The 21,524-nt window shown below is 47.0% G+C and overlaps 1 protein-coding gene across 2 annotated transcripts in view; it reads right to left on the reverse strand.

The window, feature by feature from the left end:
• TNFRSF21 (TNF receptor superfamily member 21) overlaps window positions 1-21,524 on the reverse strand; it is a 69,540-nt gene that overhangs the window by 39,645 nt on the left and 8,371 nt on the right. For both annotated transcript variants that reach the window (XM_074947492.1, XM_074947493.1), the window contains exons 2-3: window positions 4,371-5,025; window positions 2,036-2,539 (exon numbers count right to left, since the gene is read on the reverse strand). In XM_074947492.1, coding sequence (XP_074803593.1) covers window positions 2,036-2,539; window positions 4,371-5,025 — 1,159 coding nt within the window. The remainder of the gene's footprint in view (window positions 1-2,035; window positions 2,540-4,370; window positions 5,026-21,524) is intronic.

A 21,524-nucleotide genomic window follows, 5' to 3' on the forward strand; every position in this document is an offset into this window, starting at 1 on the left:
AAGAGTGATACAGAAGGGAAAGTTTAAAGTACAGGTGTGATCTGACTAGGCAACTATGAAGAAATGGCACTTACTCAGATCTGATCCCTTCCCAGCCTGCTTACATGGGCAACAGATTGTACGCCAAAGCACTGTCAAGCCAGTACAGTGATGAACTTTCCAATCCCCTCCCTCCACTGGCCTCCCCTCCGCACTGGGCCAGGATTAGGGTTGCGATGCCGGGGTGGACGGAGCATACATATAAATGTGGGTTGAAAAAAAAAAAAACCACACACACACAAAAAACCAACACCCCACACCATACACAAAATGCAGTTGGAGCGTCACCTTAGTAAAAAGTTTGGGAAACACTGATCTAATGATCTGAGCACAGAACCGGGATCCAGGAATAGCACAGTTCTTTCTAGGCCTCGCTCTGATATTAACCATCTGCCTGGCCTTGGGCAAACAAAACCATCTGCCTGCCTCCATGTATCTGTAAAATGGAGAATACTTTACTCTGAAAGGACTGTAAGGATAAAGACTTTAAAGAACACTTCATTGTCTAAGTGCTGGAAAAAGCACCCTGCAGTAATTGGGTTAAAGGATTTAAAAAAAAAAAAAAAAAAGACAGCTGCTTACAAAGCTACTGAATCTTGTACAACTCTTTTCTTACCATTTTAATGAAGCCCCTGAGTTGGAGTGTTGCAGATCTAATTTATCCTTATTTATAGAACCTACTATGGCAGTTTCTCTATAGCACCAAAGTCTCAATACTCCTGTGAGGTGGGGAAGCGCTATAATTAAAGAAACTGAGGCATGATTAAGCAGTTGGCCCAAGATCAGACAGAAAACAGAACCCTGGGCTCCTATGTCTGTCTTGTTCCATAATCAGAAGGCAATCTTTCTTCCCTTGTGCAGAGAACTGGATTTAGCTTTGTATAACTGGTTTTAAGATCTGCAGCTAAAGACTGTACATACAGTACCTAGACTCTCTTGGTGCAGTCTAGATATTGATTTTGATTTTTTCCCCCCACAATATTCCTTTAATCTTTGCAAGTACATCAATCTGCATCATCCACCACTCCAAAAACAGCATAGCTTGCAAAGCCCTCAACAAAAATAGAGAAGTGATGCATATCTTGCGTGGTCCAGATCTTGCAAATGTCAAGTTCTGCACTGAATTTTACAAAGCAAAACTGTAGCTTTGTATAACACACAACATAGCCACACAAGACTTGGACCACCACAATGCTCAACACAATTCAGACTATTCAAACAATCTTATTGTCTGGGACAACCTAAGTTTATAAATTAGTGAAAAGCAATGGTTACCCAGACAGACTTTAACCTTAGCTAACCTTGAGGTGCAGTGACCTACTGTCACACCCGTCCTGAGGCTGAAAATGACAACAAAAACTTGCTGCCTCACTCTTCCGCCATTCAGTGCTGTTTACAAGAAATGGAAGACCCATACCTCTAGCCTGAGGTGCCAGGGAAGGTATTTATCATTGCCACTTGGGCCACACCCTCATGCACTCCTCCCAAAATGCTGTCTGTGCTTCCCTACAAGATTCAGTATGGGATGCACCTGTTACTCTTGAAATACCAAATAAAATAAGGAGAGACAGGAGGCTACTTTTCAGCCTCTGGTGTTTTAATGGCAGATCAGCAGCTGACCATTGAGGGACAGACATAATCACAAGTTAGTTTTAGAAAAACCTTATACTGGATCCAAAAAAAAAAATCTAGTCAGACATCCAAATCTGATACGTGGAAAGGACTGGTTATGTGAACTTGGTTATGTGAACTAAGGAAGAATATTTAGTGAGGATCAGGAATGTGGGTGAAGATTTGGCTTGCTGTTGATGGACACAGTAGGATAGAAACTTATGACTGACTCACTAAATGTAATGGTTGCAGATCAATGGCATCTGCAACCAACATTTTTAACATGGAAGAAGCCTTGAGGAGTTCTGCAGGTAATTAATGGAGAAAGCAAGGGACACTATTCCCTGTAAAACCTGCAGTTAATTTCTCGGTTGCTATTACTCACCATGCCCATTGCAGTAGTAGATCCACTTCTCTCTGTTCTGGGTTGGAGTAACGGATTTTTTCAGAGCAGCCTTTTCCACAATGGCGCTGGGATCTTGCCGAGGACCCTTCTTCAGAGTTCGTGAGCTTTTCCGAACACTGCACACAACTATAACCACGAGAACTAGCAGCAGAAACAGGACGATCATCCACGGTAAGTGTTCATTGATATCAAAATGCTTGTGGGCGTTCTGGCGTGGCGGTCCTCTCTTGGGGGGCATGAAGGGGATGCTCGATTTTTCACCGCTTGTCATCTCCAATGCTGGCTGCAGTTTCAGAACTGACTGGCTGTGTTTGTGGTAATAATTTTGCTGGTGATTGGTAGCCCTGGAGTTTGAGATGGTCACGTTGACACCATCCGTCTCATTATCTGAGGTTTCATTGTAAATGTCTGCTGGGTCGACTGTGCCGTTGTACACATTTGGTCTACGAGAGGCAGCAAAGCTGGAAACTGAAGCGTTGACACCTGTGAACAAGAGAGAAATTGAGGACGGGGGGAGTTGGTTTATTTTTTTAACTCTTAAGCCACACAAAGACCCACATTTGGAATAGTCATAGTATGCTTCCTGTTAAGTTCCAAAAACAGAGACTTAGATGGGCTTCTACTTGTCTAGGACATCGAGGTTCAGTTTTAACTACATAAGAAATAAGAACACCACAAAGTTTGTGTCTTACACACCAGTCTGCTCACCTTATCTCTAATTACTTTGGCTTACTTGTTAGACACTGGATTTGTGGCAACTCCTCATTAAAGACTGCTGGGTGATTAGAGGGATGTTGTCAATTTATATTCAGCCTGAATTTTAGACTTTTTAAAAAAGGAAACCATGCAGCTTTTACAGAGCTTAAGGTCAACAGGAAAGCTTCTAACCCACAAACGCATTCTCCCATAACGTTTGTAACTCAAATATTGCAGTAGTTAAAATTAAACTGAAACCGACTGAACTGATTTTGGTAAGAGAAATGCAGAAAATAAAACAACGTAAGTAGCTGCAAGAAAATTATCCATTTCAGGAGCCTAGTTGTTCTTAGGAGAGGCTTGAGGTTCCTTGTCCACAAAGTAGGACTTTTAAATTGAAGGCGTTCCTTTAAGGTGTATTTTCTTTACCCATCTCGGAGTTATTTTTATTTCATGAATAGATTTATGCATTAGTGACAGCCCTCAAGTTTTAGTCAATCTTATGAATTAAAAGCCTTGTAAAAGAAGAGCAAAGAATAGCATAGCATAGCAGGGACTGTAGCCTAGTCCAGTACTCACAAGGCTAGTATTCCTGAGACTGTTTCTATTCCCAGTCCTGTCAGTGACTGGCTGTAACTTTTTGTAGCCATTTAACCTCTGCCTCAGTTTGGCTGTAAACTGCATATGAATCTTGTCCACATTTGAGAGTTACAAATTAAAACCTTAGTAACTATTAAGGATTCAAGCGGAGAGAAAATTTAAACATAATGGAGGAGGTTTGAGGGTGACTAGAAATTTGGGGTGCCTCAATATGAGAATGCCCAATTTCAGACCTGTTAATGAGGCCTAATTTTCAGGCAACACTGAGCATCTACCCTCTAAATATCAGGTCCCTTTAAGGCACCTCAAATTGAGCACTCCAACCACTGACACCCCAAAAATAATCACTTCTGAAAAGTCTCAGCTAAATGCACTAGGAGTTTAGGTTTTTTGTATATTGCTCAGCTTTAGTCTGCTAAGTTATTGAGGAATTATTTTGTATATAGTCAAAATGAAAACTATTTGATAGAGATTGGGAGCATTTTGTATTTTGATCATGTTAAAGCAAGTAGAGTTAGATATAAAATGTACATTTTCCCCACCAGCAATGGCTTGTGGAAACCTTAAATATAAAAAAATAAGATTTAATATGAGGAGGTTTCAGTCCAGACTTAACAGAAATGCCCAAACAGCTCATCTTAAGGTAGGTCATCATGGTACATATAAAAATACTACTGGAAAGAGATTGTAACTACCTAGAAACCGTTTCAAGCTTCCATCTCTCCTGCAGAAACCACTGTTGGAACAAGGTCCTCCCTGTTCTAGCATGTTGGCTTAGCACAGATGGGAGCGAACTACTTTTTAAGTGTGTTCCCAAACTGCGTTACAGCCTTAGAGAGCAGGAGCGCCGTTTGAGCCCATCAATGGTGCAAGAGCAAGTGCCCTTTTAACAGCATCAAGGAGCCTAGAGTTCTGCAATTTGGTCCCAACTGAAGAGCTGGATTCTTGCTTCACTGCAGCAACATAGCTGTAATTTAAAATTCTAAAACCTGTTATCTTTTTAGTGGGAAAAATCTACCTTCAGGAAGATAAGTGGTAGACGGAACTTCATCGTTTACATCATCCTCTTCTGGGCTCAGTGAAGACATAACTGTGTTAGGAAGAGATGATGAGAACCCACAGATGTGATCGCTTTCCTTAGTTCCTGTCTTTATTACCACCATATTCTTCCCCAAGCAGTTAGTGTATGTTTTGCATCTCATCACACTGGAAGGCACATCAGAAAAGGTACCCCGAGGACATGGTTTACATCTAACATCTTCAGTCTCCGTTCCTTTCTTTCGCACACCCCAGCCAACAGGGCAGACTGAATAAAGGACGCAGGTATCATTAAACTGAAAGGTTCCAGATGGGCAAGTGCACTCGCGGTCAGTCAAGGCAGTGCAGTGCGTTTTCTCAACCATTGGCAGTTCGCAAGGTTTTCGACAGACATGACATCTCTCTATACCATTCTCATGTTTAGTAAAGGTCCCATCTGCACAAGGGCTACACTCTCTTAAGGTTGTCTTTGTACAGTGCTTAGACACATAGGTTCCTGCTGGACATTTGTCACAGATCAGCTCTTTGTTAGTGGCACGGTCTAGGTGGTGATATTTGCCAGAGGAGAGGCTTATGGCATTCTGTTCAGAAGTCAGCTTTGACTGAGCACCAGTGGTGCCAAGAAACACAAGTACCTGAAAGAGAGAAATATGCAAGATATCAATAAATAAAAAGTAACAGTGAGCCCTATATCAGATCTATCCCTTCACCAATCAGTATTTGGTTAACATTGGAGAGTCATCCAAGGTAACTTCCTGCTTCTTGTACAGTACTGAGAACAGCCCAGATGTCACCAACAACGTAGGATAGACCGGAGAGGTGGGGGGCCAGGATAAAGTTCTAGTATTCGGGGGAGAAGTGGCCAGTGTAGCTAGGGATTTAGCAGAAGGGGATGCAGAGGAGAGAATGGATTTTGGAGATGTATAGGATTTACCCGGTGTCTGGATACAACAAGGAATGGACTACACAGTCATTTTGATGCTTATAGCACCTTACATTAGTCTGTCTGAACAGCACAGTGTAAGCACTACTTCCTGTCCTTGAAGGGATTACAACCTAAATAAGACTAGATGGCCTGCAACTTGTTTTTAAACACCCTCAATTTCAAAAATATGCACGTAAGACTCAGGACAGGGGAATCCACAGTAGTTTTATATTTTAAGGTAAGAGTTTCAACTAAGGCTTGGTCTACACTTCCGTTAGGTCGCAGACACAGCTAGCTCGACAGAAGAGAGATTCCATCAACACAGCAAAATTGGGGTGGGGGTGTCGTTCCTACACTGACAGAAAAATTCTTCTGTCAGCATGCACTGTGTCTACGCTCTACAGGATGATGTCGACATAGCTCTGCTGACATAGACATGCAGGTGTAGTCTGTGAAGTATAGATATAACTTTAGTTTCAAACAACCTGAACGCCTCTCTACTGGGGGACCATAGCAGATGCTGAGGAAATTGTGCTACAATATAGGTGAGCCGCAAACATAGGGATGGAGACGTTTACAAACTGATCAGCAGTTGGGCCAGAGATGTACATTCATTCATATGCAAGACAGGCAGAACTCCACACTAAAGTGTTTTATAACTGGATGTTATTAGGTTTTTCACACTATAGAATAAGACTCATGCTAGATAAGGTTTTGTTTACATATGCCATCATATTAGTGTTTTAGCCCCATAATCTACTATGTTAGAGGCATTTCATTAAGATATTGACTTTCAGACTGTCTCAAATGCACTGTTAAGATGAAATTTTTATTTGTTTTGGGTTTTTTTGTTTGTTTTTTTTTTAAGGGAGGAGGAATGTTATGTCTTATTTCGTTATTCACATCCTATGTCTTGTGGTAATCCAGTTCTACTGTATATGGGACATAGGTTCAATTCCTCATCCCAGTTCTTTGGGCTGACATCCAAGTTTTTAAAGCACTGACCTGCCATGCAGCAAACTAGGATTTGATTCTGGCTAAACTGGGATGGTGAATCATTCTTCAATAGCTATTTTCACGTTGTGTCCAGGATTTCCTCCTCTACCCACCCCTATTTCGCTACCCCAGCTTTCACTCTTCAAGTGCAGGCGAGTGTACCAAGTCTCCTATAGATTTCACATAAAAGGTTCTAATGGAATAAAAAAATCCAATTAGAACTGAAAGAATGTCAGTGGGCTCCACCTAAACCAAAGTGGATCCAGACTGCTGGCACTTAACATTAAAAAGGTTGCAGAGCAGTTTTTAAACTAAGAGATGGGGGAAAGCCGATTGTTGCAGAGGCGTACGTGGATCGGACAGAGACTTCTCTTAGAGGAGAGTCAACTGATAGAGATTCTCTAGGTTTTAGTCAGGAAGGGATGAAAGAGGACAAAGTATGGGGCACATCAGACGAGAAAACATTCACAAACAAACAAAGTGACACATCAGAAAAGGGCAGACAAAAACAGTGACAAGTTTTTAAACTGCTTGTACACAAATGCTAGAAGTCTAAATAATAAGATGGGTGAACTAGAGTGCCTCGTGTTAAAGGAGGATATTGATATAATAGGCATTACAGAAACCTGGTGGAGTGAGCACAATCAATGGGACACAATCATTCTGGGGTACAAAATATATCGGAAGGACAGAACAGGTCATGCGGGGGGAAGAGAGTGGCACTATATGTGAAAGAAAATGTAGAATAAAATGAAATAAAAATCTTAAAATGAATCAACATGTTCCATAGAACCTCTATGGATAGTAATTCCATGCTCTAATAAGAACAACACAGTAGGGATCTATTATCCACCACCTGACCAGGACAGTACTAGTGATGATTAAATGCTAAGGGAGATTAAAGAGGCTATCAAAATAAAAAGAAAAGGAGGACTTGTGGCACCTTAGAGACTAACATTTATTTGAGCATAAGCTTTCGTGAGCTACAGCTCACTTCATCGGATGCATTCTGATGCAAAGACATGAGTGGTGTAGAGAAAGTGAATAAGGAAAAATTATTTACTTGTTCCCATAACATAAGAACTAGGGGCCACCAAATGAAATTAACAGGTAGCAATTTAAACCAAATGAAAGGAAGTTCTTCACTCAGCACACAGTCAACCTGTGGAACTCCTTGCCCGAGGAGGTAAGGCTAGGCTAGGACTATAACAAAGTTTAAAAGAGAACTGGATAATTCATGGAGGTTAAGTCCATTAATGGCTATTAGCCAGGATGGGTAAGGAATGGTGTCCCTAGCCTCTGTTTGTCAGAGGGTGGAGATGGATGGCAGGAGAGAGATCACTAGATCATTACCTGTTAGGTTCACTCCCTCTGGGGCACTTGGCATCAGCCACTGACAGTAGACAGGATACCGGGCTGGATGGACCTTTGGTCTGACCCAGTACGGCCCTTCTTATGTTATGTTCTTATGGGGAAGGCTGTTGCAACACCACAGCCCATCATGCAATGTGTGCAGAGTTCTAGAGGACAACTTTCAAATAGTTACAAAATGGAGAAGTTTGATAAATAAACCTGAGTCAAAATTACTTTAGAATAGTGGTTTTCAACCTTTTTCAAATTGCTGACCCCTAAAAAATTTCAAATGGAGGTGTGGACCTCTTTGCAATAGTTTGCAGGCCTCCAGGGGTCCACAGACCACAGGTTGAAAGTCACTGTTTTATGGTAACAACCACCTTTTGTGGACCTTTAGACATAGTCTGCAGACCTCCAGGGGTTTGTGGACCACAGATTGAAAACCCCCTCCAGGGGTCTGCATCAGAAATCAACTTTGGGAGTTCAGTTATTACACTAGTGAAGATTTAATTAAATACTGAAAGGACTACTGGGATTGAGACCAATAAAACCTATGTATTTTAATCTAACAGCTGGGGAAATACGTCACTTTGTTGTACTATATTGTTACTTGCTCTGCTACCTATTCCAGGATATCAGCCAATGAGAATACTTAAAAACCCAACAAACATGGCTCTGCAAAAAGGATACCAATGGAACAGCAAATTAGACTGCATCATTTTTGGTGCAGTCTCCAACTTCCTGGAAACGTATGCTCAGTCTAAAACATTTACATTTCCCCAGCTCAATAATTTATGGCCAAGGATTTATACAAAACACATAATATTTTATAAAAGGAGCAATTACTTGTGTTCAGAAGTTGACAAGGACGCTTCAGCTGACATGCCAATTATTGTATATCAAATAATGGTTCTGACAGTAAATAAAGCGTTGCACAAAAGGTTTCTCCCCCTCCCCAGTACAGAAATAAAAAAAGTCTCTTGCTACAGATAGGGAAACTCCATACTTGGGCCAACCTAGCTACGTAGCTCAGGAGTGTGAAAAACCTCACACCCCAAAAGATGTACTTAAGCCCACCTAAGCCCTGGTATAAATACCACTAGGTCAACAGAAGAATTCCTCTGTTGATCTAACTACTACCTCTTGAGGGGGTGAATTAATGACCAAGACGGAAAAAACCCTCCCTTGCTGTACAAGTGTCTACGCTGCAGCACTACACTGGTACAGTTGCAGGCAAGCCCTAAGGGTATGGCTACACTAGGGAGACTATAAATGCAGCCTACAAAGGGTTTTATCTGTTGGCGAAGGAACACCTCCTCCGCACAGCTCAACTGGTCCTACCAATATTGATCTGCCTTTGGTTTGCTGCCCCTCTGGCTCCAGCAGGAGGAAAAAGGGTTGCTTAGCTCTTTCAGATTATGTATTTACTAATAGGGTTTGAAACCTAGCTCATCCAGGGAAGAGTCTGGGGGCAGGCAAGTGATGCCAGGGAGCCAGATTTCTTCCCTGGAGAGAGAGAAGCAGAGGGGCTGCAGTTTTGCCAGGGGGGAGAGGGGCTGAAGATTTCAGAGTGCTGCAAGACATGCTGTTACTTTAAGAGAGGGACCAGAGAGCATAGGTCCCAGCTGCAGGTGGTGTCAAGGGATTTCTACATCTCACACAACTCTGCTGGGCAGGAGGAGAGGGCAGAAGGGGGGAAGGAGGGAAGGGAAGGTGGCACATGGAGAGGCTCAGTGGATTTCTTGGAGGTGGTGAAGATACATAGCTGTCAACTAAAATGACAGGGTGTCACGGAGTGTGGGGGAGTCCAGGCCCTGCACCCCTCTTCCTGGGATTCACTGAGACTCTCAGCCAGCCAGTAAAACAGAAGGTTTATTGGACAACAGGAACACAGTCCAAAACAGAGCTTGTGGGTACACCCAGGACCCCTCAGTGAAGTCCTTCTGGGGGAGCAGGGAGCTTAGACCCCAGCCCTGGGGTTCCCTGAGTTCCTCCACCCAGCCCCAAACTGAAAACTAAACCCACCGAGCAGGTTCCCTGCTGCAGCCTCCGTCCACATTCCTGGGCAGAGGTGTTACCTCCCCCTCCCCCTCCTGGCTCAGGTGACAGGCTCTCAGGTCTCCCGTCCCCAGGGCACATTCCCAGGTCAACACTCCCCCCTCCCTGCTGCGTCACATCGTCACATCTCTCCCCCCTTCGAGACTGAACTGAGCGGGGTCACTGTGACCAGTGACCTGGGGAAGTTCGGGGCCCCCTCTCCGGGACAGCGCATCCGCTATCAGGTTGGCACTTCCCTTCACATGGACCACGTCCATGTCGTAATCCTGCAGGAGCAGGCTCCACCTCAGGAGCTTGGCGTTGGCTCCTTTCATCTGGTGCAGCCAGGTCAGGGGAGAGTGGTCGGTGTACACGGTGAAGTGTCGCCCGAAGAGATAGGGCTCTAGTTTCTTGAGGGCCCACACCATGGCCAGGCACTCCTTCTCGATGGCCGCGTAGTGTTGCTCCCGGGGTAGCAACTTCTTGCTCAGGTACACGATGGGGTGTCTCTCCCCCTTTTCATCCTCCTGCATTAACACCGCCCCCAGTCCCGTGTCGGAGGCGTCGGTGAACACCACAAAGGGCTTGTCAAAGTCTGGGTTTGCTAGAACTGGGCCACTGACCAGAGCCTCCTTCAGCGCCCGGAAAGCCTCCTGGCACTGCTCGGTCCAGACCACCTTGTCTGGCTTCCCCTTCTTGCATAGCTCAGTGATGGGGGTGGCTATGGCGCTAAAGTGGGGCACAAATCTTCGGTAGTATCCTGCCATCCCAATAAAGGCTTGGACCTGCTTTTTGGTGTGGGGAGCGGGCCAGTCTCTGATCACCTCCACCTTGGCCGGTTCTGGCTTTAGGCGGCCGCTCCCCACCCGATGGCCCAGGTAAGATACTTCAGCCATCCCCACCTTGCACTTCTCCGCTTTGACAGTCAGCCCAGCCCCCTGGAGTCGGTCCAGCACTTGTCTAACCTGGGACACGTGGTCCTCCCAGGTCTGGCTAAAGACACAGATGTCGTCAATATACGCCACGGCAAAACTCTCCATCCCCCTCAGGAGCTGGTCCACCAGGCGTTGGAAGGTGGCCGGCGCTCCCTTGAGGCCGAAAGGCAGGGTCAGAAACTCATAGAGCCCCAGAGGGGTGATAAAGGCCGATTTCAGCCGGGCATCTGCATCCAGCGGCACTTGCCAGTAGCCCTTTGTAAGGTCCATGGTGGTAAGGTACCGAGCTCCTCCCAGCTTGTCTAGGAGCTCGTCCGGCCTGGGCATGGGGTAGGCATCCGATACAGTGATGGCATTGAGCTTCCGATAGTCCACACAGAACCGGACTGACCCATCCTTTTTGGGGACCAGCACCACCGGCGAGGCCCAAGGGCTGGCCGATGGCTGGATCACCCCCAAAGCCAGCATGTCCCGGACCTCTCTTTCCAGGTCCTGAGCAGTTTTCCCTGTGACTCGGAAGGGGGAGCATCTTATCGGCGGGTGCGACCCTGTCTGCACCCGGTGGACAGTCAGATTAGTGCGTCCAGGCTGGTTGGAAAACAGCTGTCGGTACGGATGCAGCACCCCCCTGACCTCAGCTTGCTGGGCAGGGGTGAGCTGATCCGAGAGGGGGATTGTTTCCAGGGGGGAACCAGCTCTGGTCCCAGGGAATAGATCTACTAAAGGGTCATCTCCCTGCTCCTCCCACTGACCACACACAGCTAACACCACATTCCCCCTGGCATAATATGGCTTCATCATATTCACATGGTACACCCGGCGGTGGTGGGCCCGGTTCGACAGCTCCACCACATAGTTTACCTCATTGAGCTGCTTGACGACCTTGAACGGGCCCTCCCAGGCGGCCTGTAGTTTGTTCTTTCTCACGGGGATGAGAACCATCACCTGATCCCCGGTGGCGTAGGCACGGGCCCGCGCCGTGCGGTCATACCAGACCTTCTGCTTCCTCTGGGCTCTGGCCAGATTCTCCCTGGCCAGGCCCATGAGTTCAGCCAGTCTCTCTCGGAAGGTCAGGACATACTCCACCACTGACTCTCCATCGGGAGTGGCCTTCCCCTCCCACTCGTCTCTCATCAGGTCCAGGGGGCCCCTCACCCTCCTTCCATATAACAGTTCGAAAGGCGAAAATCCGGTAGACTCCTGGGGCACCTCCCTGTACGCGAACAGCAGGTGAGGTAAGTACTTGTCCCAATCCTGCGGGTGCTGGTTCATAAAGGTTTTCAGCATCATCTTTAGCGTCCCGTTAAACCTCTCCACCAGCCCATTGGACTGGGGGTGATACGCTGAGGCCCAGTCATGCCGGACCCCACATTTCTCCCACAAGCACCGGAGCAGGGCCGACATGAAGTTGGAGCCTTGGTCTGTCAAGACTTCCCTGGGGAACCCCACTCGGCTGAAAATGGTCAGGAGCGCATCTGCCACGGTGTCTGCTTCAATGGAAGCTAAGGGCACTGCCTCGGGGTAGCGGGTGGCGAAATCTACCACCACCAGAATGTATTTCTTCCCCGACCGGGTCGTCTTGCTGAGAGGCCCCACGATGTCCATGGCCACCTTCTGGAAAGGCTCCTCTATGATGGGCAAAGGTCTCAACGCCGCTTTCCCCTTGTCCCGGGCCTTCCCCACCCTCTGACAGGGGTCACAGGATCGGCAATACTGCCGGACGGTGGTAAAGACCCCGGGCCAGTAAAAGTTCTGTAGCAACCTCTGCCGGGTGCGCCGGATTCCCTGGTGCCCTGCGAGGGGGATGTCATGGGCCAGGGACAGGAGCTTGCGGCGGTACTTCTGGGGGACCACCAGCTGCCTCCTGATCCCACAGGACTCCCCTTCCCCTGGGGGAGCCCATTCTCGGTACAGGAACCCCTTCTCCCACAGGAACCTCTCCTGGCAGCCTCTCCTCATGGTCCGTCCCTCACTGAGGTCGGCCAGGTCCCTGAGCTTCTGCAAGGAGGGATCTTTCCTCAACTCGGCCTGGAACTCAGCGGCTGGGGAAGGGATGGGGCCCGGTTCCCCCTCCGTGGCCAGGTCTGAGGCCGCAGCCTCTCTGAGCCGTGCCCCTCGGCGCTCCCTCCCCACCCGAGTAGGGTCTCGCGCCTCCAGTGTGGTACCCTCCCCAGGGTCAGGTCGCAGTGCCCCTCGCCGGCTCTGGCTATGGGTCACAACCAGGGCGGTCTGGGGGTCGCTTGGCCAGTCCTCTAGGTCCCCCCCCATCAAAACTTCAGTGGGCAAATGGTGGTGTACCCCCACATCCTTGGGGCCCTCCTTGGTCCCCCATTTCAGGTGTACCCTTGCCACGGGCACCTTAAATGGGGTCCCGCCCACCCCCGTCAGGGTCAGGTAGGTGTTGGGCACCACCCGATCTGGGGCCACCACCTCGGGCCGGGCCAGCGTCACCTCCGCGCCCGTATCCCAGTATCCATTGACCTTCCTCCCATCCACCTCCAGGGGAACAAGGCACTCTCTCCGGAGGGACAGCCCCGCACCCACCCTGTAAACCGAGCACCCTGAGTCCAGAGCCTCCAGCCCTCTGGCGGGGCTGGCTGGGGGTACTCTTCCCTCCTGAGCAGGTGGCAAACTGGTAGCCCCCCTTTCCTGGGTCGCTTGCCCCTCGTCCAGCTGAGTCCCTACCCAGTTAACCCTGGGTAGGTTGGGTCTGCTCAGTTTGTCCCTGAGCCCGGGGCACTGGGCCCGTACGTGGCCTCTCTGGCCACAGTGATAGCAGCTCAGGTCACGTTGGTCCCCTCGAACGGGTCGGAGGGGCCCGACGCCAGGCATTCCCCTTTGGAGGGGGTTCTCCCTATTTCCCTGCTGGGAGGCCCCATGGTGACTCTCTCTCTGCATCGGGGGGGGCCTGTTCTTTTGGGACTCCTCCCGGCTACCCCCTGACCGACTGTTCACAAACTCGTCGGCCAGCTGCCCTGCATGCTGGGGGTTCGCGAGCTTTTTGTCCACCAGCCACAGCCTCAGGTCGGAAGGGCACTGTTCATACAGGTGCTCCAGTACAAACAGGTCAAGCAGGTCCTCTTTAGTTTGGGCCCCCGCTGTCCACTTGCGGGCATATCCCTGCATCCTGTTGACCAGTTGTAGGTAGGTGACCTCAGGCGTTTTACGCTGACTCCGGAACCTTCTCCGGTACATCTCGGGGGTCAGCCCAAACTCACGGAGCAGGGCCTGTTTGAACAGTTCATAGTCCCCTGCCTCTGCCCCTGTCATCCGGCTGTAGACCTCCACGGCTTTGGGGTCCAGTAAGGGGGTGAGGAACTGGAGCCTGTCTGCAGGGTCAACCCTGTGCAGCTCGCAGGCATTCTCAAAGGCCGTCAGGAAGCTATCTATGTCCTCCCCCTCCTTCCGCTGGGCCAGGAAGCACTTATCAAAGCTCCTTGCAGTCTTGGGTCCCCCCTCACTCACCGCAGCCGGGGCCCCACTGCTCCTCAGCCTGGCCAGCTCCAGTTCATGCTGTCTTTGTTTCTCCTTCTCCTGCTGCTCATGTTGACGTTCCCTCTCCTTCTCCTGACGCTCCCTCTCCTTCTCCTGACGCTCCCTCTCCTCCTCCTCCTGCTCATGTTGACGTTGTTTCTCCTCCTCCTCCTGCTCATGTTGACGTTGTTTCTCCTCCTCCTCCTGCTCATGTTGACGTTGTTTCTCCTCCTCCTCCTGCTCATGTTGACGTTGTTTCTCCTCATGTTGACGTTGTTTTTCATGATCCTCCAGCTCCCTCATTTTCCTCTCCCTCTCCCATTCCAGCCGCATCCGCTCCAGGGATGGGGAGCTCCGCTGGGAGGATCCCCTGCTGGCTGCTGGGGTCAGGGGGCCCTCGGTATTCGCTGGGCTTCCCACAACCCCTCCCCCAGGCATAGGTAGGAAGGGTCTCGGGGTGTCCTGGGCAGCAGTCTGACCCCTCCCAGCCTGGTAAGGCCCCAGGGCCCACGCTGCGTCCGCCGGGCGGCTTCCCTCAGGGACAGGGATCGGGTCATCCAAGCGATCCCTCTCCTCCAGCTGGGCAATCAGCTGTTCCTTGGTGGACCTCCCGACGCGCAGCCCCCTCTGCCTGCACAGCTCCACCAGGTCGCTCTTAAGGCGTTTAGCGTACATCTCCCGGCTGGCCACTCGCAGGCCGGGCAGCTGTCCACGGTTTCCAGGAAAAGCCCCTAGTGTGCCAGTCCTTCTTGAGGTCACCACCTCTTTGCCAGGGTCGAGCTGCAGACTCCTCCGCCCCTGGGACCGCTCGCTGCAATCCCCCGGGGGACCCTGTTACTGCAAAAGTCCTTCTCTCTGGTCACACACTCCCAGGGGTTAACCGCCCCCTGAAACAGTCTCTCTCTGAATCTTCAGCACGCCTGGTCCCCGTCAATCCCCCTTCGTTTTACTGTTCCCCAGTCACTTACTGCAGGAAGCGCCGTTCACGGGGTGCAGTAGATCCCACCGCTGCCACCAGTTGTCACGGAGTGTGGGGGAGTCCAGGCCCTGCACCCCTCTTCCTGGGATTCACTGAGACTCTCAGCCAGCCAGTAAAACAGAAGGTTTATTGGACAACAGGAACACAGTCCAAAACAGAGCTTGTGGGTACACCCAGGACCCCTCAGTGAAGTCCTTCTGGGGGAGCAGGGAGCTTAGACCCCAGCCCTGGGGTTCCCTGAGTTCCTCCACCCAGCCCCAAACTGAAAACTAAACCCACCGAGCAGGTTCCCTGCTGCAGCCTCCGTCCACATTCCTGGGCAGAGGTGTTACCTCCCCCTCCCCCTCCTGGCTCAGGTGACAGGCTCTCAGGTCTCCCGTCCCCAGGGCACATTCCCAGGTCAACACTCCCCCCTCCCTGCTGCGTCACATCGTCACACAGGGGTTTTGAGGGCATGATGGAGGTAAAACATACAAGTCCTTTACACCCCGAATAGTAGGAACAGAGATGAAAAATGTTTCAAAATACTGGTTTATAAATGGTCTTGAAAGGTAACATTCAACAAAACCAGAGATAGAAGAGACTGAATACAGGGGTTTTAAAGGGATAAAAACCTAGTTAAGAGTTTCTCAGACTCTCTCAACCCAGAGCCATGTTAGCAATTCGCCAGGACTCCAGGGAACCAATTCTCATTGAACTGTAGCAGAATACATGTGCATTCCACTGATCACATGAGGGGGAACCAGTGGATTGGAGAAGGCTGCTCAAATCAAGGTAGAACATGGAATTCTGTGATTTATAGTTTACTTGGACTGCACCTGTATTAGAATGTGAGGCAGCTGCAGGCCACTGCCGGCCCACACCTCTGATTTCATGAGCATACAAATAAATGACCTAGGTTTCTAAAAGGGATATGCAACCTTACTTAAAATGTATTTCAAGTAACCTCTCACAATTAACTACAGAGCTACATACAGGGGGACATGTTCTGTTTTCTAACCCATTCTGATCACTAAATTTCTACCATTTTCTCCTACCTGTGGTAATTTTCTATAAAGGACTCAGATAATTTAACTCCAGTAGGAGTTACACTGGGGCAGCAACAGGGCAGAATCTGGCTCAGAGCCATTTTGTAACTGCTTTTGGTTTTAACTATACAGGATTTCATCACATCAGCAGACAGTGAGAGCCCACCTGATCCCATTAACACCCAACCGCATCATAGGTGTGGGGCTAGCAAACCACCACAGGTTAAAATCAGGAGGACCAATAACCTTTGTGTGACCCTTAAAGGCACATTACAATCCAATCGCAATGCCTCTCAATCAGGACAATTCACATGTGTGTGGGCATCAAAGAGATGTTAAAAGAGTTAGACCTAAGAGATCAAGGAAGGGGCTGTGCATATGTTTGTGTCTGTCTTCAAGGAGAGACTGCTGAATTGGAATTAATTTGCAAACTGGATACAATTAACTTAAGCTTGAATAGAGACTGTGAGTGGATGGGTCATTACACAAAGTAAAACTATTTCCCCTTGTCAACTGCTGGAAATGGCCCACCTTGATTATCACTACAAAAGGTTTTCTCCCCCCTCCCCCCCGCCCCGCCCCCCTGCTGGTAATAGCTCACCTTAAGCGATCACTCTTATTACAGTGTGTATGGTAACACCCATTGTTTCATGTTCTTCATATAAATCTTCCCACTGTATTTTCCACAGTATGCATCCGATGAAGTGAGCTGTAGCTCACGTAAGCTTATGCTCAGATAAATTGGTTAGTCTCTAAGGTGCCACAAGTACTCCTTCTCTTTTTGCGGATACAGACTAACACGGCTGCTACTCTGAAACCTGTCTGTATCCTGTAGCTCTATTAATCTTAAAATCAAAGATGTATATATACTGCATGAATCTAATGAATATTACCTATATTGTCTTCAGCTTATCTATCCCTGTTATGAATGATCAGCAACTGCCTTTTGCAATCAGTGCAGCTGGATTATCTTTGTATGCACAGGAAATAGAATGTTAACTTCAAAGGGTGGGTCCTTGTGGACTCAACAATGAGGAATCCGGACACATGCTGTGCTCAAAACAGTATAAAAGAAAAACCTTGGGCTTGATCTTGCCATCTCTGGTCTGCTGAACTTTAACAGGGAAAGTTTGAGCCCTTGGATGGAGAGCTCCAAGTAATTACTTGGATGCTCTGAAAGATCCATGGAAAATGTGACATCTAAGTTGTCATTTGGACTCAGACTCCAACCTTTTGGATGAACCAGAGAGACTTATTACAAACTGGAAGATTTAACATCACTGTTATTATCCTGATCTACAAATTCTGAAATCAACTGTAATGTATAGAATCATAGAATATCAGGGTTGGAAGGGACCCCAGAAGGTCATCTAGTCCAACCCCCTGCTCGAAGCAGGACCAATTCCCAGTTAAATCATCCCAGCCAGGGCTTTGTCAAGCCTGACCTTAAAAACCTCTAAGGAAGGAGATTCTACCACCTCCCTAGGTAACGCATTCCAGTGTTTCACCACCCTCTTAGTGAAAAAGTTTTTCCTAATATCCAATCTAAACCTCCCCCATTGCAACTTGAGACCATTACTCCTCGTTCTGTCATCTGCTACCATTGAGAACAGTCTAGAGCCATCCTCTTTGGAACCCCCTTTCAGGTAGTTGAAAGCAGCTATCAAATCCCCCCTCATTCTATAGGATTCATTTTAATCTCTTAACTGTTTTCCTGTTAAAGGTCTGGCTACCAGCATGGTTTTTGGATAAGATCTGAAGTATATTTTGATCTGGGAAGCGTGTCTGGTTCTTTGGAGCTGAAAGAACCAAATATATGTGATTCTTGGTTTTAATAATCATTATCACAGAAGTCTGGTTTGTCTGGGCAGTACATAAGAGGCTAGAGGGCCTGAAGGGGGGCTGTCTGTGGCTTCATAATAACTAGTACAGTGTTTCCGAAGCACACATTTGTTATTGGCTTGGTGAAATCTTACGATAGAATGTACCACAAGTTTGGGGGTACATGCTCTATATTTTGGCAGTCTGACAAGAGATTGGCTCTCTTAGCTGTGTTCCATACCAGGCAGCATGACAGAATGTCTCCAATCTCCCCCTGTTCAATTGCCACTGCAAAGAATGGGGGGTGGGGGGAGATCGCAAATGGCAGGTTTGCAGAACTGACCCTAAAGTTAAGTATCCATGTCAGGAGGGATGCCAAAAGCACAATCATGTTCCAAGTACATGTGTTTAAAAAGGAAAAAAAAAAAAAAAAACCCCAATCAAATGCTTCTTATAGTTTTTCCCCAGTGTTAGAGGCACTTTAGGTTTGCCAGACTTTCAGCTCAGTCTCAGCACAGCAAGTTTATAAAATCTCTATCACTAACATTTGTATTGCTTTAGTTAAGGCTACAATTCCCGTTTTAAGGAGGGACCCTGTCAATGTTTATCTGAAGATGCTGTTCCTCCTACAGTAACATTAGCAAGTCTCTTTGGTTTTACTTTGTGCATTTGACAGCGCTTTTGCATATAGTCAGTTTCACACTCTCCGTGCTGTACAGTGAGCTTCTCCCTTGATGGAAGTACCTTAGAAACAGGGGAGACGAAACAATCCCTAGAAGTTTTTTGGGGGGTTTTTTAGAAGTAGGTTCTCAAGACCAAGTTCAGCAGGAGAGATCAGAAATTGGATTTTTAAAAGTCAATTTCCAGAAACTTTGAATTATCGTAGAATCAGAGTTAGAAGGGATCACAAGGTCCTCTAGTCTAACAGTGTCCCTTTAATATACTGTAACCAATCACCATTTGCTGACAGATTAAAAAAGGGACAAGAGTTTGAGTCAACTTGAATTGAATCTCTTTCGTTGTTGTCAGACTGCACAGATGCCAAATACAAATTTTGGTTATCAGCAATGAATATGCTCAAGTTGATTCGATGTTTTTAATCTGCAGTGCTTGAAGTGGGGAGCTGAGCCCAACCTGGCTCCTGCTACACAGGGTCACAGCAGATTTGGCCCAGCCGTTCCACCCTCAAATTGAAATGCCACCCCATGTGCTGGGGTCAGGTTCAAGCACCAGGAGCCAAGCCCAGCCAGCCCCACTGCAGGGTGAGTGCGGTGAGGGCTCTCTCTCTGCAACCCCTGCCCCAATCCTCCATCCCACTTTGGCCAGTGGAAGGAAACATTGGGAGATATGGCACAATAAGTCCAGGACAAGTGGAGTACCACACTTCACCCAAGGTCATGCCTACACAAGGAAAATGCTGTGCTAACATACAATGTTCAATTGACCTCATCCAGGCTAAGGGACAATACAAGCCCTGGGTTACCTAAAGCTTTATTTTGTGTTTCAACATTAAAAGGTAACTTTTGTATTTTTATTTCAACCTAGAGCCACCTCAAAAACCAGGAGAGATCAACCAGTGTGAGCACAAACAAGAGACTAATAGACACTTACATATTGTGAAACAAATTGTATCTAAAGTAGGGATGTTGATTAATTGCAGTTACTCAAGCGATTAACTCAAAAAAACCAATCACAATTAATTGCAGTTTTAATTGCACTGTTAATCAATTTCAGTTGGTAGTCTATTGTTTAAGTATTTTTGGATGCTTTTCTACATTTTCAAATATATTGATTTCAATTACAACACAGAATAAAAGCATACACTACTCACTTTATATTATTACTTTTGTTATCTTTACAGTGCAAATATTGGTAAACAAAAGAAACAGTATTTTCAATTCACCTCCTACAAGTACTGTAGTGCAATCTCTTTATTGTGAAAGTGCAACTTACAAATGTAGAAATTTGTGTTACATAACTGCATTCAAAAACAAAACAATGCAAAACTTTAGAGCCTACAAGTCCATTCAGTCCTACTTCTTGTTCAGCCAATGGCTCAGGCAAACACATTTGTTTACATTTACAGGAGATAATGCTGCCCGCTTGTTGTTCACAATGTCACCAGATAGTGAGAACAGTTTTTCTCATGGCACTGTTGTAGCCGAAATTGCGAAGTATTTACGTGCCAGATATGCTAAACATTCGTATGCCCCTTCATGCATCTGCCACCATTCTAAAGGACATGCTTCCATGCTGATGACACTTGTTTAAAAAAAAAAAAAAAAAATACCTTGCAATGCCGGCTACAACAGTGCCATGAGAACAACTGTTCTCACTTCCAGGTGACATTGTGAACAAGAAGCAGGCAGCATTATCTCCTGCAAATGTAAACAAACCTGTTTGCCTGAGCGATTGGCTGAACAAGAAATAGGACTGAGTGGACTTCTAAGCTCTAAAGTTTTACACTGTTTTGTTTTTGAGTGCAGTTATGTTTTGTACATACTTCTACATTTGTAAGTTCAACTTTCATGATAAAGCAATTGCACTACAGTACTTGTAATGGGGGACCTGAAAAATACTCTTGTTTTTTACAATGCAAATATTTGTAATAAATATAAAGTGAGCACTGTACACTTTCTATTCTGTGTTACAATTGAAATCAATATATTTGAAAATATAGAAAACATCCAAAATATTTAAATAAATTGTATATTATTAATCATGTACTTAATTTCTTTAATTGCATGCTTAATTGCAATTAATTTTTTTAATCGCTTGACAACCCTAATCTAAAGCCATTAACGTCTGGACCCTGTCAACTAGATCAGAACAGACTATTAAAGTGGCCAAAAACTTTATTAAGGCAAAGTTAAGGTTACTCAGTGACAGCACAAGTCCTTTCAGAATGTCGAATTCAGACAAACTCAAACTTCTGAAAACCATGAAATACAGAGTTAAGGTAAACACCCCTACATCTTTAACGTTAGCTCCCTGGAGCTCGCATGAGCCACTGGGAATGATCTGTATCTACTTCAGCTGCATTCACTGTGTTAAGTGTAGTTGTTTTGAATGGTAGAGGAATTAGTTGGGGCAGCTTGGAAGAGCTGTGACTGTGACATGAGGTGATCTCATAGTGAGGTGGGATTCGAGACTAGCCTGTGGATTTAATAATGGGTAGGCGAAAGTATAGGGTTAGATGGTGTCCCATGTGCAAGCCGTGTGAAGGTGTCGTAAAAGGGTATGAAGTGGTTGTTAAATTTTACAAGGATAGTATTCTGACGGAGGAGTAGGCTCAGTGTTTAAATGTAGGGCATGTGCAGGTGGCACCTGTCCATTAGTGACAAGGCAGAGTACGCGTGTGTGTTATGGGCATATGGGACAGTGCTCAAAGAGGGCAGAGTTAGGAGTGGGCAGGCCTACACCTTAACTCCCTATTTCCTGGTTTTCATCCCTTTCCAGTGGGCCATATGGTTGCTCTGAGATTCCTCTCCAGTCCTCCCCCTCCTGTACATTTTGTTGTAATTGAATGGGGACAAGTCAGGCTCTGAAATGTCTGCAACGTGTAGGGATGGTGAGAGGCAGATTT

This window comes from Natator depressus, chromosome 3 (genome assembly GCF_965152275.1).
Source record: "Natator depressus isolate rNatDep1 chromosome 3, rNatDep2.hap1, whole genome shotgun sequence".
Lineage (NCBI taxonomy): Eukaryota > Metazoa > Chordata > Testudines > Cheloniidae > Natator > Natator depressus.